The sequence below is a fragment of the Coffea eugenioides genome, chromosome 1 (assembly GCF_003713205.1).
Source record: "Coffea eugenioides isolate CCC68of chromosome 1, Ceug_1.0, whole genome shotgun sequence".
NCBI lineage: Eukaryota > Viridiplantae > Streptophyta > Magnoliopsida > Gentianales > Rubiaceae > Coffea > Coffea eugenioides.
The window spans coordinates 45,320,342-45,345,018 of NC_040035.1; the positions used below are offsets into that span (position 1 = coordinate 45,320,342).

General features: G+C 38.2%; 4 protein-coding genes across 5 annotated transcripts; all 4 read right to left on the reverse strand.

The window, feature by feature from the left end:
- On the reverse strand, window positions 1-6,568 carry LOC113776200 (peroxisome biogenesis protein 6). 2 transcript variants are annotated; one of them, XM_027321311.1, is made up of 16 exons: window positions 6,106-6,564; window positions 5,167-5,802; window positions 4,847-5,090; window positions 4,504-4,645; window positions 4,143-4,323; window positions 3,190-3,375; window positions 2,743-3,009; window positions 2,439-2,510; window positions 1,952-2,038; window positions 1,752-1,874; window positions 1,550-1,660; window positions 1,425-1,463; window positions 1,184-1,305; window positions 946-1,090; window positions 672-752; window positions 1-391 (listed from the first exon to the last, which is right to left on the reverse strand). In XM_027321311.1, exons 1-16 carry the CDS (start codon window positions 6,394-6,396, stop codon window positions 302-304), a joined length of 2,817 nt encoding a protein of 938 aa, XP_027177112.1. In that variant the 5' UTR covers window positions 6,397-6,564; the 3' UTR covers window positions 1-301. The 2 variants fall into 2 exon arrangements, with proteins under 2 accessions (XP_027177112.1, XP_027177119.1); XM_027321318.1 differs by lacking the exons at window positions 1-391; window positions 672-752; window positions 946-1,090 and having other exon boundaries at window positions 1,214-1,305; window positions 1,550-1,602; window positions 6,106-6,568.
- A 3,173-nt stretch (window positions 6,569-9,741) lies between these two features.
- On the reverse strand, window positions 9,742-11,829 carry LOC113762612 (transcription termination factor MTERF2, chloroplastic-like). Its single transcript, XM_027306181.1, has 2 exons — window positions 11,689-11,829; window positions 9,742-11,554 (listed from the first exon to the last, which is right to left on the reverse strand). Exon 2 carries the CDS (start codon window positions 11,076-11,078, stop codon window positions 9,963-9,965), a length of 1,116 nt encoding a protein of 371 aa, XP_027161982.1. The 5' UTR covers window positions 11,079-11,554; window positions 11,689-11,829; the 3' UTR covers window positions 9,742-9,962.
- A 95-nt stretch (window positions 11,830-11,924) lies between these two features.
- On the reverse strand, window positions 11,925-14,509 carry LOC113762693 (sorbitol dehydrogenase-like). The gene is made up of 5 exons (XM_027306290.1): window positions 14,163-14,509; window positions 13,919-13,986; window positions 13,188-13,424; window positions 12,402-12,880; window positions 11,925-12,325 (listed from the first exon to the last, which is right to left on the reverse strand). The coding sequence occupies exons 1-5, from the start codon at window positions 14,278-14,280 to the stop codon at window positions 12,133-12,135; spliced, it is 1,095 nt and encodes a 364-aa protein (XP_027162091.1). The 5' UTR covers window positions 14,281-14,509; the 3' UTR covers window positions 11,925-12,132.
- A 1,745-nt stretch (window positions 14,510-16,254) lies between these two features.
- LOC113763808 (spermatogenesis-associated protein 20) lies at window positions 16,255-22,729 on the reverse strand. Its single transcript, XM_027307757.1, has 15 exons — window positions 22,308-22,729; window positions 22,011-22,083; window positions 21,810-21,831; window positions 21,641-21,719; window positions 21,483-21,515; window positions 20,805-20,953; window positions 20,247-20,403; window positions 19,574-19,814; window positions 19,244-19,485; window positions 18,670-18,933; window positions 18,472-18,582; window positions 17,373-17,597; window positions 17,090-17,293; window positions 16,774-16,950; window positions 16,255-16,621 (listed from the first exon to the last, which is right to left on the reverse strand). Exons 1-15 carry the CDS (start codon window positions 22,722-22,724, stop codon window positions 16,436-16,438), a joined length of 2,580 nt encoding a protein of 859 aa, XP_027163558.1. The 5' UTR covers window positions 22,725-22,729; the 3' UTR covers window positions 16,255-16,435.
- Window positions 22,730-24,677: the final 1,948 nt, after the last annotated feature.

A 24,677-nucleotide genomic window follows, 5' to 3' on the forward strand; every position in this document is an offset into this window, starting at 1 on the left:
TGAGTCCAAAATTTAAGGTTGATTTGGAGATGCGTATTTTCTTTCGTGAATTCCTATAACAGTACAAGGATAGAGACTTAACATACACTTGCTCTTGTAAAACAGAATGTGAAGATCAATACATGTTTTCCAAACAAAATATTCCGTTGATACTGCTACAACCATGAACGACTAAATACCTACACCTGCAGAAGAAATTAATAGACATAGAAGGCCTACAGGATACATATACACATGCTACATACGAATCTCCGTCAAGTCCCATTCAACGTCAATCCTACACGCACACTCTGCAAACCAGTCATCTTGATGCCCCTTCAAACTGATCTCGCAACAATTCATACTTCTTGAGTTCAGCAATTGAAAGCGAAGGAGACAGCTCTCCTAAAACCTTTAAGATTGAACACCACGTCTTAGACTCCAAGAATATATCTCTTAAAATAGTAAAGAATCCTACAATTAATTATTATCTGAAATGCATAGAAATTGTAGAGATGCTGTAATTGCAAACCAAAAACTACTTGATAAAGCCCGACTCCAGTTAGCTGTAACTGATGCTTTATGCCGCATGAGCTAAAGTTCATTTAACTCTCTTCTTTTTCAAGCGATTGTGTAGAAGGGGGCTCAAATTTCCTTGTACAACCTACAAAATGGATCTTAAGAGTTCATACCTTGATGAAATCAACATATTGGACAACAACTGAGTCTGTCCGATCATTCAAGCTAGATGAATCTGCGCCAGCAACTAACACCTACAGTCGTCAAATAGCATCAATAACCATTCTTTCTAAGCAATAAATCAGAAGAATGAGACAGCACTTTGCAATTCTTTGAGGAGTGGAAAGTGGGAGGAGAAGGGAGATGTTCAGTAGATGCAATGTTCTGGTCATCATTTAGGAATAATGCTACTTGAAGGATCATTATAAGATGCCCTACTCGACCAACCTTTTGTTTTGCCGCATGAAACCAAGCATCAGCACACAAGGCATACATATCAGCACCAGTAAAGTTCGGAGGGCATCTTTTGGCTATAGATTGAAGTGATACATCTTCATGCAACTTGAATTTTCGCGTGAGCGCTTTAAGTACCCTGATAAAATAAAGTAAAAAAGAATCTCAGTAGTCAAGCTCCAATAGAAATAACAATGACAAGCACATGGTATTAAAAAAAGAGAGTAATAACCTCTCCCTGTATGATGTTTCAGAATTAACACCAACATAAAGGAGCTTATCAAACCGTCCAGGCCTCAGAAGTGCTGGGTCGATTAGATCTGGTCTATTGCTTGCTCCAATGATAAACAACTCCTAATTACGAGGAAAAAACAAAGAACAAAAAGAAAAGAAAGACAGAGCATCAGGAATTTGAGATAGATGGAGAAAAGGTCCCAAAAAGAGCCAACAGTACCCTAAATGGTGTAGCTAACCTGAGAAGAGTCATTTAGGCCATCAATCTCCGCAAGCATCTAAAGACAGTGGAGATTTGGCATATTCAGAAAGCATGTTGGACTAAGCAGTACAACAGGCAAATTTACAGTTCAACATTTTTTACCTGAGAAACAACTCGGTCCATAACGCCTCCAGAATCTCCTGAAGCACCTCTAGCTGGAGCAAGAGAATCAAGTTCGTCAAAGAAAATAACACATGGACGAGCTGATCTAGCCTGCAAAGGCAAAAAGCAATTTAAACAGTCTCCAAACAGAAAGAGAACCTTCCCTCTCTCAGATTCCCACAATCTAATAAAAACTCATTACCTTCTCAAAAATGTCTCTGACATTCTTCTCCGACTCTCCTATGTACATGTTAATTAATTCAGGCCCTTTCACGCTGAGAAAATTCAACGAGCATTCTGTTGCAACAGCTTTTGCCAGCAAAGTCTGATAATTGTAATAAAGTAAAGACATTGTTCTGGTACTCGATTGTTGTTCTGGAAGATGACAAATCAAGGACTTACTTTTCCTGTCCCTGGAGGACCATAAAGAAGAACCCCTGATCGTTTGCGCAACCCAGAGGAAAACAAGTCCTTATGCAGTAGAGGCAGCTGCAAGATGAGATTCAGAAGATCAATGACATATAATAGTTCCTAAGCTTAGAGAATGAACGCACTGAACTTTTTAAATTAATAAAATAAACAGTAGAAAAAGAGTTTTAACAAAGCAATTCTAAAGCTCTTCAATTATCTTCATATTCTGAAGTACCAAGTTTTTCTCCATTGTTAAATTGTTTGATTTTATACATATGCATATGCTTGGCGAAAGAAAAAATCAAATGCAGATATATCTGTTTCAGTCAACAAAGAATTGTCTTGTCTATTAATTATGCAATGCTGCGACACCATAGAACATCGCATAGCGAGTTTATTTTTTATTTTTTTAATAAAATGTCAACAAATTCCTCAATGTTCTTCTTAATAGAAGAAGCAAAATGCCAAAGAGCCGTACCTGAACAGTATCCAGAATTGATTTCTTAACATCCTCGAGCCCACCAACATCTTCCCATTTGACATCAGGAACCTAAAGAAAGATGCAGACTCGTTAATATAACCATATTTCTACAGGGAAAAGGAGTCTTGCCTGCTTCTTGTTATATCATCTTTTCAAGTATTTAAAAAAGAACATCTGTTTAAAGAGAACTCTGTCAAAGTCTGCATATGTTGTCCAATAAAATGTTGCTAGTAAAATTCAATACAAGTACCATACAGAAGCAAAGTCAAAGCATTATTAGAGTCAATAGCTTTAGTATTACCTTAGGTGTACCAAGGGCTGATGCATTTCTTTTCTTGGATTGTTCCAGTGCTTTCAACAAGTCTTCTTTGCCCATATCCCTCGTTGCTTCACTGGTTGACTTGCAGTCCTCAACTTGCTCAGACTCAAAAGAGTTCTTCTGAGCTTTTTCAGGTGGGTGAGAATAGACTAAATTGACAGCCGCATCAGCAATTAAAGCTTGCAGATCCCTGGGCATAAAACCTGATGTCTGTCCGACTATCTCTTGCACAAGATCCTCCAAAGAATTCTGTAAAAATCTGATCCATCAACAGTCATGACAAACAAAATGTACACAACAACTTGCTCCAACATCCCCGCAGTTTTGTTTCTTTTATTTTTCATTTGGTTTTCCTTATCTGTGGAGACCTAACACTTCCACAGACGCAATGTCATAAAGGGTGTGGCGGGGGGGATAATTTTCACTTACATTTGGTAGCAATTCAGCAACACGTTGAAGGGAACCAGACAGCATTTGAATCCTTTGTTCCTCTGTCAAAGGTCCCATACTGATTTCATGACTAAAACAACGCCTAATAGTTGGTGGCAGCCCTTCAGTCCTGTCAGCAGTAGCAACTAACAACAAGCGGTGTCTGTAAATCTGTTCAGAATCTGTCTGTAGATGCATGAACAACCAGGGAGTAAAAAGAATTATTATCATTTCACTACATCCCAACGCATGCAAAAAAGGTTCAATCCTGATATAGGGTTCCAGACCAATACCATTCTGGAAATGCACATTGTAGGAGTACAGTTCTCACTCACTTAAGAATTACTTATGTCTAGATTCCTTGTTTTTTATTCTCATATCTTCTGGAAAATGTAAATGTACTATTTAAGTTACATATGAAACCCTCACCCGGACTGTTGTTGATAGTAAACTAGGCAATGTACAAGATTTCCAGAAATTTTTGGAGCCGTATGTAGAGCATCAGGAAGAGATTGGATCAATTTGAACTCTTTCACCTTTTAATAAATAAGATGCTGGATTATGCCCAAGTTTCTTGTCATAAAAGAGCCACCGGAAGCAAGGTTTAAGGATAAGGATGCCACAAAGAAGACCATTCTTTGCATAGTTACCACCTCCCAGGTGACATCATTTAGTATAGGAAACTCCTTTTGTGCCCATAATCAAAATATACGGTGCTTTCTCCCAGCCATATGCATAAAGGCTCCTCAAATGGCCTGTTTGGGGTGTAAGGCAGTTTGTGAACAGCATTTCAAGGGAACAAGGGCAGCAATTTATTGGTAGGAGAAGGAGATAACTAAGTTTTACTGGTTCACTGCCCATAATCGACCAACTACATTTTAAAGGCAAGAGTTTTTTGAGTTTAATAGAAAAAAACATAAATAACAGTAACAGACAAAAATACACCATCTTACACTATGACAATCTAATCTCCCTCCAGAGTGATCATCTTCATCCTCAATAACTGGTTCAGTAAATTTTTTAATTACAGCTGCAATTTCTGAGTTGACACCAAGTTGCTCATGTGGTGATGCCTCATGAGCCAGATCTTGGAAAATATCAAAGTGTCGAAGTAGAACAACGATAGGCGAGTATCTGTGAGAATATTTCCAAGCATGAAGAAGCAAAACTGTCAAATCATACTGATGAGCCAGATAATACACCCCAAAGAATTAACACAACCCTTTACCAGGCCAAACACGCTTTCCAGGAATTACTGGGGGTCTTGTGGCCCTCTTTACACACAAACTTACAAAATCCTGACCACCAAAGTACCTGTTAGCTGTACTGAAGGCTTGAGCCAGAGCAGCAGATGTCTTTCTTTCAGAAGATGCCACTAAATTATGACAACTATACTCTACCACATGCAAGCCCAATTGATGAGCAACGTATTTGACTACGGTCCTTTTACCACAACCTGCAGGAATATTATGATCAGCAGTTGAAAGAAGAAATAAGGGCCTCCTAGTTCCTACTAAAAAAAACTTTGTTTCACATAAGTCCTTTATATCCAAAGAGGCCCATAAAATCCAGGGATAACATAGAAAAAAGGAATTACTTCCCAGAGTTTTTTCAGGTATTCAAAATGCATGTACAAGTTTAAAAGATAACAACAAACCACGTAAACCATGCAGCAATACTGCTACTCTAAATTTTGATGAAAGTGCTGAAGGGCACAAAGGTGGTGTAAGTATTGAGGCCAACATCTTCACTACATTTTGCTGTACAGGAATAGAAACGTTTAGTCCACGAATCAACATAGCTGGGAGAACTGCAGAAGCAACATTTCCTCCCAGCACAAGGGCAGTTTGAGTCCTGTTCACCCTAAGAACAGGCGCCTCTGATGGTTCCATAGCCACAACCTGCACCCGAAAAGCATAGGTACGGTGTACTCAAAGACTAAACAACCATGCAAAAGAAGGAAAATAAAATGTTAACCTTGAAGTATATCATGTCGTTAGTTCCCTTTTTCTTCTGTCGGCTGCAACAAATGCACAGTGCTGATCTGCAATTCCAATTAATTGAGATGCTGAAGAGGTCACCCGTGGAAAGAAATCTATCCACAGTAAAGTAGTTGTTTAACTCCACATCAATCAATTCTTGGCGACATTCATCTTCCACATATCGACTTCTTTTAAGAGATTCAAGGGTATTACACTCTGGTATTCTCACAAAAGCAGCTCTTAGGTGTGAGGCATACTGTGGAGAATGTGTGGAAGGTTTGATTGCCAGGCTAATAGCAGAGGTATTATTGGCTTTACAATTTCCTTCACCATCCAGTTGGCATTCAAACAGAGATGATATAGTTTCTTTTCCTTGGTGAACAATACATTTCAAGCACGAGACGTGTAAATAAAGGTTAAATAACAGAATTGGCGACAAATAGGCAACATCTGGATCTAATTGTATACAACGATTTTGAGGATAATCGCATGATGGAAAGAGCAGCATTGTTTGAGGAGAGTGAGATTTGAGCACTTGATTGTCGGGTAAGTTCTCGTCAAGGAAAGGAGCATCTAAAGCCACAATCTGAGCAATCCTGTGAAAGTTGTTATCAGCATTCTGTACACGCACCTGCACATCAGCGAAAAGGGGATACTTCTATTCCTGTAATTGAAGAGTATACAGAAGTATATAAAGAATGTCTTTTTTTTTCGGGGGAGGGACAAGATATTAATCTTCACTCGAGAATAAATAGTATGAAAAGTAGTCGAAGATTTGCAAAGAACTAACGAGAAACGAGAATAGTAAAATTTAGTACTATGGATACATAAATTAGTGCAAATGAAATTTACAGTAGTAGCAAAATAAAATACGATAACAAGAAATATATTAAAAACAAAAAAAAAAAAAGCTGTTGTTGTTGTGAAATACTACCAGCGAGCCAGAAGTAATGGATAATTTTTTGAGCGTGGACGTTGAAAGGCCAAGCAAGGCAGAGCGATCGAGCGAGGCTAATTTAGTTGTAGCTTGCGAATTGTCCGTGGGATTGTCAGATATTCGTAGAATTCCTGCCTTTAGCTGCAGATTGGGCTGCGAGTCCTGGGGGTCTCGAGTTCCAATTTTACCATCATCCCTTTCTTGGATTCTGGAACAGCTGAGTACGGAGTCGACGAGAGCTCTGGTGGAAGAAAGTACCAAAGGTTTCCTCCTCCTCTCCACCGTCATGGTCCCCCGGACTACTCGAATCCCTAGAGCCGACTAGTAATAATAAATATCACTAATATATTTTGCTAGTCACCCAGTTTTTACTCTCCCGACGCTTGCCTTGAGAGGAAGACGATAACACTAGTGCAGTGCAATTGAGCAAGCCAAGAAACCGTAACCACCACAGTTGGACTTTGGAGGGGTGAGTATTTTTTTTTAATATAATCTTTAATCCGGTGGGGTTTGGATTGCAGTTTTTTACTAAAAAATTTATATTGCATTTTTCAATCTAAATGTCGCGGATTGAATTTTTAATTATTGTAAATTCATGCTACTATTATTAGTAGTACTATAATTTTCTTTATCTTTATTGTTAAACCAAAAAAAAAAAAAAAAAGTTATTGTCATCCGGCACAAAGTTACCCAGAAAAAAAAAAAAAGATCCTTTAGGAAGGTTATTCTTCCTTTCTACTAACCAAACTAACTAATTTTATTGCATGATGATGTCTTGAATGTAGATTTCTGTTCCTCATCAAGTTGAGATGGTTGGTGTAGCCTGTGGGATGGCTATTAGACTAATCCAAAAGAATTTTAAGGACCAATGGCAATGAAAGAGATGTGTAAATTCACACGCCATTTTCAGCTTCTTACACCCACTAGAGGTACCTCGGCTGTGCAACGCACAGCCAGGGCCCTCTAGAACATTAGTTAAATATATAGTAACAAATGTTTTAGTACATAATGAATAAAAATATAGGAAAATAATTAAGTATAAAAATAATTAAAATTTGCTGTGAAAAGAAATTTCATATATAAAGTTAACCCCAATTTATTGTGATTTGGAAAAAGAATTTTTAACCAATATTATGTGTACGTAACGATACCAAAAAAGAAAAGAAAGCAAATCCATTATGAGTGCATTATCGGTTTAATAGCAGCATAGTTTTAGTTGTAATTAAATAAAGAGTAGTCATAATGTTTCTAACATTTTAATAATTAGAAAAAATATAGAAAGCCACAAAACCTGTCACTATCTTCAACATCAATAAAAGAAAAATACAAACTTGCATATTTTTCTTTCTTTTTTTGAGAGAAATAGTGAGTTAATCTATCCATTTAAATCATGTTTAATAGCATTACAAATAGATGAAAACATTATCTAACCAAATAGTTATAGAATATGTATAGCAAATTTAAATAAAAACATGAATTGCCATATTTGTAAATCTACATATGCAAATTCAAATCCAACAATTTGTTTGATTGCAAATATGTCTTCTTAATCAAAATAGAATTTTCTAATAATATTTTGTAGAGTGACACTCTAAACTAAAAGCCTCAATACTAACTTCCACCACCAAATGCATTCCATTGAAAACTGCAATTGTTTTAGCTAGTCAAATCGACAAAATATTATTAACTTCTTTAGCCAAATAGTAAGGATATGTCCAGTTCTATGCCTAACAATCATCTCAAACTCTAATTACATTATCTATCATTATGGGCAATAAAAAGGGATAGGAGTACAAAGTTATATAGAACCAGTTTAAGTAAAAGATTCTGAAATCTAATTTTGCACTTCTTTTATGTCCAAGCTATCATTTGCTAAAATTAAAACCATGAAAATAAACTACCTATTATGGATACAAGCTAGTCATTCAAAATGTTGAATGAAGAGATATAAAATATTATCTTCACATTCTAAATTGCTTGCCCCAACAATTATTTTACCCGTCATCCACCTTATCCAGTTTGTAAGTACTTTTCACAATTAATAAACTTTATATAAATTAAAATATAATTACCTATACATAAATTAAGAGATTCTAGTTAATTTTTAATTTAATAGGCATCATTTTTTTCTTCCTGATCATCGTTTACCTTGGATTTTCATTTATTAGATTTTTTTCTCCTCTACTGTAGTACTATCACCCTATTATCAAATAACATTTTTAATAAATAAAAAATTAGAATTAGAATGAATCTGCATAATGGTGTTATTTATTTTTTGAGGGAAAAGTAGTTACAATTCTTTCATTGTTAGCCTAAAAATTCTTCATGTAATCACCACCCGTCTTATTGTCAGCCTTTTCAAAAAATAAAAAGATCAAAAAGTAGTTTCAGAATAAATAAAATATAAAAAACTAAAAAAAATGTTTCTTTAGATTTAGGGAAAAATATTCACAGCATCACATACCTCTTTTGGGCAGAAAAGAAAGTCAGATGAAGAAGAAATATGTGAGAAAAGCAATAAGCAAAGGTTGCTGATCAAGACGCAAAAAATGACAAAAAAAATATCAAATAGTATATACCAAAAAGAGGCATTAAAAGTAGAAGATCATGAATCATAATTATTGGACTATGGAAGAAAGGAAATATCAAACCCATTCTTGATCTCCGATAATGAAATCATTCATTTAGTTAATTATGGACAAAAATGAAAGAAAATGCATCAACTAATCCAATAGAGAAAAAATAGAATAAATGATTAATTAGGATGATAGAGGAAAAAGACGGAGTACAAAGTGGAAACTAAATAACAAACCTGCAGTGTACATGAGGATTTGTTTAATTATCTTTAATCAAAAAGGAGAAAGGAAATAAAGTGAACAAAAGAAAAAACAAAGCAAAATGAAGAAAAGAAAAGGAATGGGCCACGTGTCAAAATGAGAGGGATCTACTTGGCAATCATTGGAGTTGCTATAATAACTCCACTTTCTTCTTATATAATAGGTAGATTCATAGTTGTTGTATTTTGCATGTTATACAATAGTACATGCATGTTATTTATTTTAGACTGAAAAAATGTTCATAAATACCAGCGGCATACATCCATCATTCTACAAAAAAATACTCTCTTCGTTCCATTTTGATAGTTTTAACTCTTTTTTTTCACACAATTTAAGAAAAAGTAGTTAATTTTGTTGGAATAATAAATTTAGATTACTATTTTTCTAAAATACCCTTACATTAAATAGAGTACAATTTTATATTAATTATTCATGAAAATTTGAATTGATGGTTTATGAGAACTTGAATTGATGATCAAGAAAGAATCAATCCTCATTTTACATTGTTTCGCATTTTGGCTTGAAACAATAACAAAGCTGGTTTTTCATAAATCAATGTATTTTGAAAAATCTAAATGTATTAATCGGAATTGGTTAACAATCTATATTAAATAAGATAATTTATACTAATAACAACATAAATTGAATAAGAATATTTTAAAGAAATTAAAAGATAATTATATTTTTCAATTGGAAAGTGAACTACAATTTGGGACGGACGAAAAAGAAAAACGGAACTATGAAAAACGGGACGAAAAAGGAAAACGGAACTTGGGACGGAGGGAGCAGTACTCTGTAAAAGAAAATCATGGGTTGTACGCTAGAACAGAATATACACGACACCGTTTGCCTCATTGTTCGTCTGCTCTTCATTGGCGAAGAAGCCACAGTACTAGCTAATGATACACGACTGGGTGTATTGCGGTTCCCCCCGGGGGCCTAGTGGACTTTGCAAAGGGCCCTTCATAGGACCCAAAAGAAAAAGAAAAAGAAAAAAGAAAAATGATGTGATGAGATTCAATCCCCGAGTCGTTTGAGGTCAAATTGATGAGGGATTCCTGATTCCTCTCCTCGATAAATACCCATTAATCTGGGTAAAACTTTCAACCAATTGTCCACGTACCGATCCAAGAAAAGCCGCTCAGAAATGCTTATGAAAGAACCAAAGCTAATATTCTCCTCAACCAAACTGTTGGCGATCAGAGCTTTAATGACTCGACACCTGGGCATGATCCGCTTCTCCAAGCTGTACCGGAGGACGGTGGGCCACCGGACAACAGCGTCGGGCTGCCATTTCATCTGGTTGACAAGGAAATCCATGGTCCTCATGATTTTCTGCTCGGAGCAGTCCATACACAGCGGTTGTGACCGGAAGACTAACAAAATCTCATCGTCGGAAACACCCCACCTCCGGTAAACATCCATCACATGCTCAATGTCTTGCTTTTTAGCAAACCGAGACAGCGCTTTGACTGCTTGAACGAAGTGGCCGACGGATGGATCGAACCCCATCTGGATTGCTTCGTCCACACATCTTCGGAAGGTGTTGAAGCTGAGATGGACCACGCTGGGATAGTGGACCAACAAGAGCGAGATAGCGGGGTGAGGCACCCCGAGACCCTTGAGCACCTCTATCTTAGGTCCAAGTACTTTCCGTTCGTCACCGTGGAAAATTTTCCAGTAGTTCTTCAACATTGTAACAATGTGCTGGTCCGTCAAGTTCAAACTCTTGAAGAAATTGTAGCAAGGAACGAGCCTTCCCTGGAGGCTGATTTCGAGTATGGCAGGGTTAAGAGATATAATCTTGGGAAGATCAGCAGCGGAGACGCCTATGGAACGCAGGAACTCGAATTTCGGCAAGAGGATTTCCTGAGGATTGAGAGTTAGCGCCCGGGGACGCAAGGTTTGAAGTTTGGAGATTTGGGCGTCACTGAAGCCGTAACTTCTGAGGAGGGAATCCACCAGCACTGCCTTTTCTAATTTCTTCTTCTGCTGGATTTGCTTAACGCCAACAATTTCAATTTCTGGCTGGGATGCAACAGAGGCAAAAGGTCTCACATGAAGGCGCGTGGGGAAGGTGTTGCGCAGCCCCCCAGTTGTATCAGGCCTAGGGCACAGGAAAGATAACGACATACTAACTGTAAAATTCCCTAGTTGTTGTTGGTGACTGAGCCGAAACAGACTACTCAAACGACGTCGGCCGAGCAGCTGAGCTGCTAGGCTTTCGAGCCACTGACAGACGTGACGGCGGGCGGATATCTCAATTATCAGAGGAGCGCTGTGACCGACATGGCATCTGAAAGAAATCGAAAATGGACATTGTGGAAAGACGGTAGCGGTGGACTGAAGCACTAGGGCTTGGAATGGAATGCCAGCTAGACTTCGAAGGATGGGCCATGCCCCCGTGGAAATTGACCTTCAATCCACTGCTAGCTCTTGTTATTTATTTAGTAGACTTATTAGTTTTGTTTCAACTTTCGTTCGGCATCTCTCAGTCTTTCAGCAGCCACGATTGTCTTGTTGCACTTTCGGTCTCAGGCTCCTGGAATGGATGACGTGTTTGGGCTGGGTCATGAATTATGGATATTGGGCCACAAATTGAGTCCCACCTTTCCTCATATCCAAGTCCAAAGGCCTTCGGCATTTTTTTACTAATCCTAACTCCCGTGAAAACCCCAAAAGCCGGTATCTCTTGAGGTCTCACAGGAACTAATAAACCAACCCCTAACCCCCCAGAACCCACCTTTCCTCATTGTTTTCATTACCTTTCCTTTCCAAGACATACGGTCCTCAGCTACTTTGCTAAATGCTTAAATTACATCATCTCTTTCTTTCTCTAATCTCCACCTACCGGCCGCCGCCGCCGCCACCATTTCCCTTCCCACCCACAAAGGCCTGCTACCTCTCCCACCACCACCCTAAAATTAAAAGAAAAGGTACAAAATGTAAATGACAAATTGAAAGATTCAGTTCCAAAGGGACATTTTAACACATCAACAAGTTTCATTCATTCATGCAACACCAATACACACTAATACTACTAAATACCACTGCTTTTTCCACATTTATTTATGCGTACAACATCTTCCTTGCATTTTCTCTATTTACATTACATAATTTACATTACCCTTTTTTTTATTTATTTAAAAGCAGCAAGTAGTAAGTACCACTTCATCACCTCTCCCCATCAGAGGTTAAACATAACCTTAATAGCAGTGCCACCGTGAGCGCTGGTTTCAAAGGCTTCTTTGACCTCTTGCTCCGAGAAGCCAAACCTGTGGGTTATCAAGGGCTTCACGTCAATCTTGCCGCTGCTTATAAACTCAAGACACAAGGGCCACGTGTTCGTGTACCGAAATATTCCAATAATGTCGACCTCCCTGGGAACCAAAATTTTGGTTAATTAACAGTCTAGTAAATAATTAATGAATGAAAAGAGTCCGAAGACAAGTTTACCTCGCAGCAGCAGGGGATAGAGGAAGAGTCATCTCCTTGTGACCCAAACCAACGAGACCGACTTTGCCGCCTGCACGGGTGGCACCAAGGGCTGTAGACATGGTTTTATTGAACCCTGCACAATCGAGACTCACATCAATCTCAGCCCCCATAGCCTTCCGAATCTGCTCCACTTCCACCGACACATCCTGCATGTTGGTAGAAACTTTGACAGTTTCATCCGCACCAAGCTGTTTGGCAACCGACAAACGGTAGTCATCAACATCCACTATCACAACCCTCGAGGCCCCAAAAGCACGGGCGGCAAGCATTGCAACAAGCCCTATGGGACCAGCTCCCATCACCAACACACGCGTCCCGGGACCAACTCCGGCGCGGCGGCAAGCGTAAACGCCAACGCTCAAGGGCTCGCACATGGCTCCTTCCTCCAAGCTCACGTTATCAGGTAATTTGAAGCACAAATTTGCGGGATGCACGACCTGTTGTAGGAGAAAACAAACTTTCAATATCGCCTTTTACGGCTGCAGCAGACAACCAAGAATCAATCTTGTCAAATTAATACATCCAAAGGCATCACCAGCGTTTATCAAAATGGCAATCAGACGAGCTAAGAAGAGGCCTTGTTCCTGAAAATTTATTTTTTGCCCCTCGTATGATCTCAGTCAAAACCAGCACCAATTCCACAAATTCAATGCACAAGCTATAAATTGTGATTGTACATGCCCCTAAATCAAACAACAACAAATGATGTCCAAAGTTAAGAAGCAAGATCGAACAAATACAAACCTGATTCGCAAGAGAACCATGAACAGGCGGAGTAGCAAAAAACTTCATCTCTGGGCACATATTATATCGGCCTCCTCTGCAATGATCACATCGCCAACAACTGATTCCAGGCTCCAGTGCCACGCGATCACCAGGCACAAGAGTCTTAACTTCACCACCAATTTCTTCAATGACCCCAGCACACTCGTGCCCAATAACCATCGGCTCTTTAACAACAAAATGAGCTAGCTGCAAAGTCTGATAATTCTACACGAGTCACACGCTGATAACAAAAGAGTTCCTAAAAGTAAGAACAAACAATAGAGTAAAGAATTTTATATATATTGATAGTGTATTAGTTCTCACCGTTGAGTCCATGACACACGTGCAAAAAAGTTGAATTTTAAAATTCAAATTTTACATAGTTATCATTCATTCAATTCAATGCTGATTGTGTATACGCTTTCTTTCAGCGTAGGAAAGATTCTTCCAAAATGAACGATGACAAGAACATTTTAGTCTTGTTTCTTTCGAACCGTAAAGCAGCAAATTACTGCCCCATCAGTTGGTCTTATTTCTTGGTTTCGTTTTGTCTTTCAGCGGCGAATGGCTGATTGATCAGTGAAATGACATACAAGATCAAGCAGTTAGAGAATATAGACCTCCATCATCCTATATCATATAGAAAGGTCTGCAGGCAAGACCGTGCTGATTCATACCCACCAAGAAGAAAGCTAAAGAGAAAGCTTCACCTTGAGAAAATGAACATCGCTTCCACAGATACCAACAGCTTTCATCCGGACTCTAACATCATGGGGTCCTTGGAAAATCAGACATAATTAATACAGGAATCGACAGATAACAGAGAGTTTCAGCAATAGCAGAATGGAGCTGAGCTGATGTATTCAGGAGTAAAGAATCTTGAAATGAAAAAATAAGTAGTAGATACAGCGGAAGTAAAATGAATAATAGGGATTGGATTGGATTTGATAATACCAAGAGGAGGGAGCTTGAAAGGCTGAATCCTGAGGGTGTTAAGACCCACAAGCCAAGCTGCCATATTCTCTTCCCCACCATCTTGGTTCTCTGGAGCACTCATACCACCCTTGCCCATTTCCTTCTGCTCTCTCCTCTCCTCTGGTCTTCCAAAGCCGAATGAATACAGGGGAGCGAGCAGAGTTTATCTGGATCGCTGGTGTATCAATCGAAGGGTATCTGTGATGCAGACGTCCGGTGCGTTAAACAGTGCCGCTACTAGTACAAGATGGCCGAATGGCACCGAGTACAGACGAATTTTGGGCCCCGGAGGAAAAGAAGGATTGAGGAAAAAGGCAATAGGATATGGATTATTTTATCCGGAGGAAATCCGGCTACTTCTTTTCCTCCTCCTTTTGAGCAATTAAATATTGTTCTTTCTCTGTCACCAAATCAACTTTGTAGATATCCTTTTAAATTTTAATACCGTATGTGATGTCTGATGTGGGAGTGGAAGTCTATTTCATGAATTCTTTCTTTTAATCCCTTATATTACGACAACCCACACTCAAACTCACTGTCCAATGTATATACCCGCTCAGAATTGATTGAATTTTCTTTTTTTTTTTTCCTTTAATCCCTTAAGTCGTGTGTGTATATATATATTTATTTTACCTCATACACACAGTTAACTTACCGTCCAATGTCTAGCTAACAGAATTGATGCCTATCATCTGGGCTTTATTTCGGGAATGGGCTATTATTTGCGGGAGCAAATTAATCCTCATCTACAACCTAAACTTCGGCCCAGAATTCCACTAAACTAATTGTTGCGCCCAGACTCCAGAATGTACAAACAGTGCAAGACACGTCACAAAGAATAGGAAAACTTGGGCCCAGAATTCAACCACACACAAATAAAGTATTCATTGCATCTAGAATTCACAAACGGCTGCACAATAAAAAAGAGGAGGAAAACTTGGCTGCACAATATCCCGGGGAAGTTGCAACTTACAACTTACAACGGCTGCCGCTAATGGAAGACTCGACTCTCGAGTAACAGCTAGCCATGAGGAATCATGAGCCAATTGGTCGAAGAAGTGCTATGCTAGATGGTAAGCATATGATACGCTAAGGTGCAAGAATGGAATTAAACCTGTCGCTGTTGTCCCAAACAGGGTAGGAATGCCGCCATGATCGTCCAAAAAGGAATCTGATAATAGTGAAGAAAAGGTGACAATCAACCAAGATTTGAAGCTATAATCACCTCGGAGGATCAGATAAAATGCCAGGAATCAGAGCAGTGCACGGTAGAACATCACAAGATGGCAAGAATGCACAGCTTTCTTGGTCAAGCCCTCCAATGGCCAGGACATGAACAACCGAACTCCTTGGCTTGACCCTCTACTCCCAATCGTCATGCAAAACCAGGGGGATTCTTGCAGTCTTCTCACATTTTGAAATCTAGGAACTCCATGTAAAGTAACGATCGGAGCTTCCGAGAAGACTCAAGATCAACAAGCTCCCACACGGATTCCGTGTACTAAATTAGAAGCAGAGGCAGGTTGTTCCCCCGGTTTAAGTCCGATGCTCAAGTTAGCAAGAGTGTACGAAATTAGATGCAAGGGCGGGGCTGCTCCCCGATTTTACTCCAATGCTCAAGTTAGCACGAGTGGATAGTTTTGGGGTAAATTACCGAATAGGAGAGCAAAGAAGCTGTTACTTTCTAAGGTTAAAAAAGCGGAGAATTTATAGGGTAATCGAGTCAACTTAATTTTTTTATTTTTTTTATTATTTTTTTATTATTTTTATTTATCATACTGTATTTTTTTACAATTTTTAGAATATAAAATATTTCAAAATTTTGCGTCCAAAATCGCGATATATTGAGACCGATCCGGAACAATCAGCGACCTTAACCTCAACCTTGACTTTAACTTTGAACCATGGCCCCAACAGAGCGATCTAACCCGATATGTTGAGACCGATCCGAAACAATCAGCGACCTTAACCTTAACCTTGACTTTAACTTTGAACCATGGCCCCAACAGAGCGATCTAACCCAATCTACCATAAATGTTGAGACGTCAAGAGGGATGTAGTCAATGCTCCGCACATGAAAGACACTAATAAATTGCATATACCAACTTGATACAAATACTCAAAACAGGGTAAAAGATACAAAACAAGAACTCAGTGGTTCTAGAGTGAGTGAAAATAACCAAAAATCTCAGACAAAACCCAAATATTTTCCAGTTAATATCCTACTACCATTCTTTACATAAAGGACAGGACTACTGCGAGAGCAGAGACTCGAGAGATTTGGGGTCGCTAACTGGAGGACTGCATGTGAAGTTCTGGCATACGAGAGCAACAACCTTGTCGGAAGAGAAATTGTTTTTAGCCATCAGAGCAATATTCGAATTGGTATCCTCCCAAAATCCAATCTCTTCTTCATCGGTTGGGTCTATGTGAATTACCTGTTCCAATTGGAACGGGGGAGATTATATTTACGAAGGGAAGAAAAACACAAATGAAAAAGGAGCAAACTGGGGATTACAAATTCACTCCAACTTTTACAAACATCAAGATTCAGCAATTATCTCCGCTTGTCAATTTAGAAATTACTTACTGTTTCATTGGGACTATATGAAGCATGAGCAGCAGCCAACATGCTATCAAACTCTCCAGAAGCCTTGTTTGCAACCACTACAACTTGCTTCCTGGAAGGAACAGAGACCATATCTGCTGCACAGCACAGTAGAGGCACAGCAACCGCGGCATCTTTCAGTCTCTTCTCAAAGACCGCCTGTACCAGCACATACATTTGTTCCCATAAACACACACATAATGGGTGAACGAGAGGAACATATGAATGAAGCCAGTCATCTACAAAGCACTTAAACAATGAAAGTAATCTAAACATTTTCAGGGGAGCAAATACAAACCAGAAGCCGTTCGGCATTTCGCCTGTAGTTGTCAGACCTACTCCCAGAAACTATGGAAGCCAATCTTATGAGATTAATTGCTGAAACAGAATTCCCTGAAGGTTCCGCCCCATCATGATCTTCTTTAACCCGCAAAAGAATTGAAGGATCTTCCCCTGGAGTGTTGAAGTAACCTCCACCATCTTTATCAAGAAAAACCTCATCCTAGAAGTTGTTAAAAACATGGAGTTGAATAACAGCCATCACTGAAAAGTAGAAAGGACACAAGCAGTCTACTTAATACCTGGGTATCTTGAAGTTCCATTGCCCAGACCAGCCAAAAGATTGAGCCTCCAAATTCATAAAGATCCAACAAGCCTGATATGAGAAAGGCATAATCATCTAAAAACCCAGGGGCTTTAGCTGGACCATTCCTGAAGCTATGCTGCAGCCTTCGCTTGTGCGGGTCATAAAGATGTTTCCTAATGAAAGATGCTGCCTTTTCTGCAACTTCGATGTATTCTTTAGGCTTCATGAAACAAAAAAGACGAAAGATGCACTTAAATAAGAGTCTACCTTCAAAAAGCAACTTAAAATTTCCTAAATGATAAATACGAACATGGAATCCCTAAAATCAGCAGGGTGGGCCATGAAGGTAGCCCTCTTTTAGTTTATTTCTATCGCTTAAATCCTATTGTCGCTTAAGTTAATTTAGGTGCTTATTTGAAAATATGAAAAAATCAGAAGAACAGCGTCTGTGAGTTTGAGACTCACAAGCGCCTGTCATGCTACTGCTATTCTTTCCCATAAAATGAGTCTACCTACAAAAAGCTACTTAAAATCACACCCCCCTCACTCAAACACACACCTCCCCCCTCCCCAAAAAAAAAAAAAAACAAAAAAGAAAGCACCATGTTAGCAAGCCTACGAGAAGAGGGAAAAAATGCTATGAGAAATCATTTAACATATTGTATCTTTACCTTCCCTATGACAACAGAGTACCATTGTTTTACTTATCCATCTTGTTACTCAGGAAAATAAAAGTGCATTACAAAAAAGCTAGCTGAGTTAATTTAGCCTAATATCTTAAAACTTAACCATAAATAGCAACTCATCATCTAGCAAAACATTTTCCAGCATCAAATTGCAGAAACTGCCATTCTAAAACCAAATTGTACAAGGTTGAAACGACAAGGAAGATGGGAGACAAAAAATTAAAAAAGGCAATACACACGATACAAATGTCAGCCGACAACAAAGATTTTTGAACTCCACCAAAGCGAAGCCAAAAAGATCAAACCCAAGATTAACGAGATTAAGCATTTTTATTTACTAGTTCGCTAATTATCTTAAGACGTTATAACTTCATTAATGGTTCAAATATGATATGTGAAAATTCTTACATCAGTTCCCACAACAGGAAAGTGAAACCTCCCTCCTTGAGACTCGCACTTCAGAATTTTGGATGCTCGGGCAAAAGATGAAATTGCAAGCCCATTCCAGGAAACAATTACCTATAAAAATTTCAGAGGCAACCATCCTTCATGGATAAAGAACAAAATTCAAGGACTTGAGACACCTCGCAAAACAGTTGATAATACCTTATCATCCAGATGTGGCCGAGGGCGTTTTGATCGCACATCAAAGAGCTTCTGACGACAAGTACCTAGTATATCAAGGTACTTCTCCACAGGCATACCATATTTTGAGGCCATGGCAGATGTACTGTTTCTCTCTATTAACACATTTTTACCATTAAATTCATTGTGAGGATCACTCATCCTTGACAAGTCACAATTGCCTGAAGGTTTTATGTAGTAATGATCCTTGAAAACAGTTGCGTGCTCACCCACTACTTTGTCAACCTTTTAAGGAAGAAAGGAAGTTAGCAAGGATATTGGACTAGGAGCTGGATTGTGAAAACTACAAAAGCATGGCCAGCTTACATCTTGTCAAAAGAAGAAAGGAGAAACATTCATACACTAACAAGAGCCTTTTTCATACTCAGGGTGAAATATATGAAGAAAAATTCTAACATCCGTTGGCAATAACTTCCCAGATAAAACTAGTTAGATCTGCAGGACAAAGTTAAACTTAAGTAGCACATCACTGACATTGTTATATGGTGAAACAAGTTTTCCTCAAATAATTGATGAATACATTAGAATTATATACCTCTTCACTGGTCCAGATGTAGAAAGCACCCTCCTTTTTCCTTGAAGCACCCTCGAATTCCGCACTGTCTGCATCCTCTGCTGAAAAGATCTCACCATTAGGACCAGTCATGTCTCTCCTCAAGTAATCAAGGATATCTCGGCAAACACTTGAATAGAACATATCTTTTGTAATGGAAAAGACGTTCAGGAAAGCATTGGCAAGCTGCCCTTGGTCATACAACATTTTCTCAAAATGTGGAACTGCATGGAGGAAATAACATATCAACAAAACTTGGTCCATTTTCTAATGCTCAAGATCAACATGTATAACCGAGGAGGTGGGACTAACCATGCCAACATTCATCCACACTGTATCTATGAAAACCTCCTCCAATATGGTCATGGATGCCTCCCTTTGCCATGCACTGCAAAGTGAAGACTGACATTTCTAGAACTTTCTTTGCTTCATTTGGTTTTTGAGACTCCATCAACTTTTTTGAGTAATAAAGCATTAATTGAATCTCAACAGGCCTGGGAAATTTTGGAGCAGAACCAAAACCTCCATACTTTGAATCGTAACTCTCAGCTAACTGTTGAACATTCAGAAAAGGAGAATTAGCAACATAAACCTGATGATGTTAGTCATCAACAGAACATACAGGCTTCAGGGAGCTAAGCATGAGGACACCAAAGAAAATGCGGAGTACAAAAAGTCTGACACAAATGTTCCACATAACATGATTACACTGCAACTAAGTGAAGTGAGAAATCGATGAATCCAGTACAAAATTTTTCTCAAGAAGTCCAAGGTATTTAACAAAAAAATGTATACCAATGCTGTGATATACCCTTGTAATTACCCATATAGACAGTTCGAATATCATAAGGGGTAACTTCGATCTTAAATCTGAGAAGAAATGCCGCCCTAACTTTTCATTGTGTAAAAATCTGAACCAATGAGCCGCACATGAACCCATTAATACAATGGACAATACAAGCAATTTCTCCGCTCCAAAAAGTACCTGTTCAGCACATAGGTTCAATGCCGTCTGAGGAAGCCCATCTGGTAGTTTATTTGACCCTGCAGTGGCTGTCAATGCTTCAGCAAGTTGTTCCATTGCAAATGCTCCACTGCTGACAAGCATGTCCTTTTTCTTGTCCCAAGCTTCTTTAACCTTTCTGAAACAATTATGATCAAGTAACAGAAATACAAGGTTAAGCAACTTTGTTTTATCTTACTACACCTTTTACCAGACATTCCTCAACACCCCATTCAACCTAACGTACATAAATCAGAACCAAAACTAATATTGTTTCTTATTTCCCCAGAAGCGGTGGGTCCATGGGAGAAGAATTTTGGGGAAGTGGGAAGAGAATGATACCCTGATTCTACAAGGAGAGACAAAGACAGATAACAATGTTTGACCACTGAGCTGTGTTTGATTTACCTATGGTGGTCAAGGCATTCTGAAAGCAAAGTTTTTTAGCAGGGGAGTAGAGAACTGGGTGCTTAATCCCTCTGCAAATACCAAACTAAAAATAATTGAGACACCAGAATTATCCTCTGGTACTGTTCTCACCTTAGTATGGTTTTGAATCCTGGTCTTCCATATTTATCTTCAGGAGGGAAGTAAGTCCCACCCATCAAAGGCTTCAGATCAGGAGAAAGAAAGACAGACAGCGGCCAACCACCACCCCCGTGTAAAGCCTGGACGTATGTCATGTATACCTGAAAACACAACTGCATGTTTTTACTATCTAAAAAGGAATCACCATCAACAGAGAAGCAAGTAAAGGGGAGAGAAAGCAGAGTATTTTCGGCCAGGATTAAGGCCCTCAAATAAGAAATCAGTAAAACTCAAGCTAAGATTTCCCCAGAGAAAAGAGATTTTGCATGCTATAAGTCAAAATTAAGGACAAGTACGATTTTTCAAATTGCAGCTGCAAAATGAAATGATAAATCATCTGATTCAGTTTCTCGAAGTGAATATGACCAATCCATCGAAGAAAAATATATTTGTACCACAATTAGCTCATCATTTTAGGTAGTGTTTGAGCTGTTAGCTTCATCCCTGCGAGGTTAAAATGACAGCTTATCCACAACCTTTCCCTGAACATACTCTGACGTTATCCAAAATCATTAGATAACCACTGGCAAATAAGACCGTGATGAATAGGATAGTCCAACCAGACTAACTAAAGTCATACCCAAAATAAATTGAAACAACAATATCGTGTCATTCTCATGCAATTCTTACCTTGTCAACATCTGGACGCTCTTCTCGATCAACCTGCCAAAAAAGTAATCATCATGTTTTAAGCTGCAGTGGAGATATGGAAGGCTTACAGACATGGTGTTACAAATAAATATATTCCTCACTGATACAGGCACGAGTAACTAAAATTACATTCTTACCTTTATACTGACAAACCAATCATTCAGCAGTTCTGCAACCCCCTCGTCCTCAAAGGATTCAACCTCCATCACATGACACCTAGTCAATCAAAATTTGTCATCAAATCTTACCCATCCATGAGTAATAAAGGAAGTCCAAGACTTGCAGGATTCCACCCAACAGGCTTACCAGTGGCAAGTGCTGTACCCGACTTCAAGCATAAAAGCAACCCCAATAGTCCACGAGAAAACACCAGAAATAAAATGCAATGATCATTATTCGGGCGCTCAAGGTAAAAACAGCACGAATTTTGGAGAGAAAAAGGATTTTTTTTTTTTGGGGGGGGCAGGGGGTGGGTGTGGGGAGAAGTGCAAGGAAAATGGAAATAACTTGATAAGAAGATGGGCACGTCCCTCTTTCGAGCTTCAGAAAATGCCTCTTCACCCCATGGATACCAATCAACCTTCATATATAGTAATTAGAGTAAGAAATAATAACATATAATTAAACCCTTTTCTTTTTCTTTTTTCCCCCCCTCAGAAGAGCCCAGAAGTTGGAAAAGAAGTATTACTTACAAGTTTTTTAAACCCGTCCCATAAAGGAGAAAAATGAGCTAAATTAGGTAAAAGTTAATTTAGAGAACATGATAAAAGGGCAAAATATGTAGTCAGTGATTGACAAGAATACCGGGTTATGGGCGTGTTGAAGAAGGTAAGGGCTGTGTTCAGCAGCAAGACGATTGGCGTGTCTGTGGGATTGCTGCTGCGACGTCGACGTTGTCCGGGAGGACTGCTCTGCCATAGCCAAAATTCTGAAAGAGTGTAAGCGACGTGGTAAAGGCCGAGAAGGGGAAGAAAATTTGGGATTAAGGGTCCTATATGTGTGGGAGAGTAGTTTGGCTGATTTGATAGAACTACTAGAAGTAGAACGAGTGTTGTGGGAGAGAAAATGGGGAGCAGAGGAGGAAAGCTGCTTTTTGAGCATAAAATTGGAAATGGAAGCGGTGATAGAAAACGGGGTGCTGATGGCGATGATGATTCTAGTATTCATACGAGCCCGGAGCGTTGGACACAGAGAAGCTTGGAAAGGATGAGAAGTTGCCATATGTATACATATATAGATAGTACTACCATCGAAGAAAAGATACTCTTTCATGCGGAGGGCTCGTAAGCCAGGATCAGCACGTTGACAAGTGAGAGAGTTTGGTAATGATGTTGGGATGAAGCATTGAGTTGGCACGTGGCATGGCTTTCCGTATTATACATGTCACGTCAGTATTTTATTATTTTTATTTTCATTATATTTTTACTCATAATAAATTATACTCAAGACAGTGTAATAATATGACCCTATAATCAAATCAAACATTATTTTTATAATTCACATCTCTAATCTCTTATAAATAAATAAGATTAACTTTTTAAAATAATCATATTTTTTTGAAAAATAAATTATTAACTTTCATTAAATTTTTTACCCTTCAACATTTTATTTTCTAAAAACTAATAAATATTATTAATTTGTGATTTTCAATAATAATTATTTTTCTATCCCTCAAAAATATTAATATTTGAATGTATTTATTAAACAAATACGTGACACCTTAAATGTGAAGACATCATAATAATTCATACTTAATTAATAATACTCTATCGAATTAATTTAACTCTGTGACATAATATTACATAATTAAATCAATAAAATGCAAATAATAACATAATGAATACTAATTTTCATTGTTAATGCCTCTGAATCATTTCCAAATATGCTCGATCAAGTCCGATCAAAACTAATGATGCATTTTATGATCCCATAGTTCCGTGTTCCTTTGAAGGTAATATTGAAAATTTTCGACAGAACTTGGAGTCATATGGATTGTTTGATCATCATCATCATCCCAATTTCTTATTACATCTCCTTCATCCTCAACAATCATATTTTGTAATATGATGCATGCATATATTATATCTTTTAGTTTCACTCTATGCCATAACCGAGTTGGCCCACATACAATAGCCCAATGAGATTGAAGCACTCCAAATGCTCGCTCGATGTCTTTTCTTGCAGCTTCTTGCATTTGCTTAAACTTGATCATCTTTGGATCTCTTGGAGCAGTAAACATATTTCTAAAATTATTAAATTTCTCATGCATAATTAGAAAATAAGAGCACTTTGAGGAATTGTATAAGTGGTTGAAGGAAATGAGTAATAGAGTATGAAAAATAAAGAAATATGAGGGTGAGAAATGAAAAAAAAATTCCCTTATTTGTAGAAAAAATTTAGGATTTCACGTAACGATACAATTTTATTTTAATGAAAAGAAACAATAATGAGCAACGATCATCAAACAATGGTCCAATTGGTTTGATAAAAAAAAAAAGAAAAAAAAAAGAAGACCCATAGCTGAGCCCCATCAATAGAGCATTACACGCATCATATTTATGATGCATATAATGGAACTCAGCGTATTACACGCTTCATTTAATGCCGTTGGAGCCACCCTTACAGAGTTTTTGACTTCACTGTTATATAAATAGTAAATACTACTACTCCCTACTTGTCACACCGACGGTTAATCCCTGGTTTATTTCACCTAATATTTTGCCGTCTTAAATTCAGAATCAAGATAACATTATCAATACTTTCATTGGTGTTAATTGTTAAAGGAGGTGGAGAAAAATAAGAAAGGAAGGAGGGAACACGAGTCGAGAGAAGAGATGAAGTCATCCAGGAACGGAATTCAGAATGCACGTTTGGAAGCGCAACACCCGTACTTTTAAGATGTTTGGAAACGAAATACTTTTACTTTCAAAATGTCCAGCTTTGTACTTTTGAAATGTAATGTTTGGTGAACAATACTAGAGCAACATTTTTAGTAAAAATTCCAATTTGATGAAACTTTTGTATTTTAAAAAATAAAAAATAAAAAATAATTATTTTATCCTATATTATAACTCAAAAAAGGAATAAAAATATATTTTAAATTACACATTAATCCAATACAATAAACAAAATCCCCATAGAGCACTTCAATAATCGGGGGTGCTTCTTCTTTTA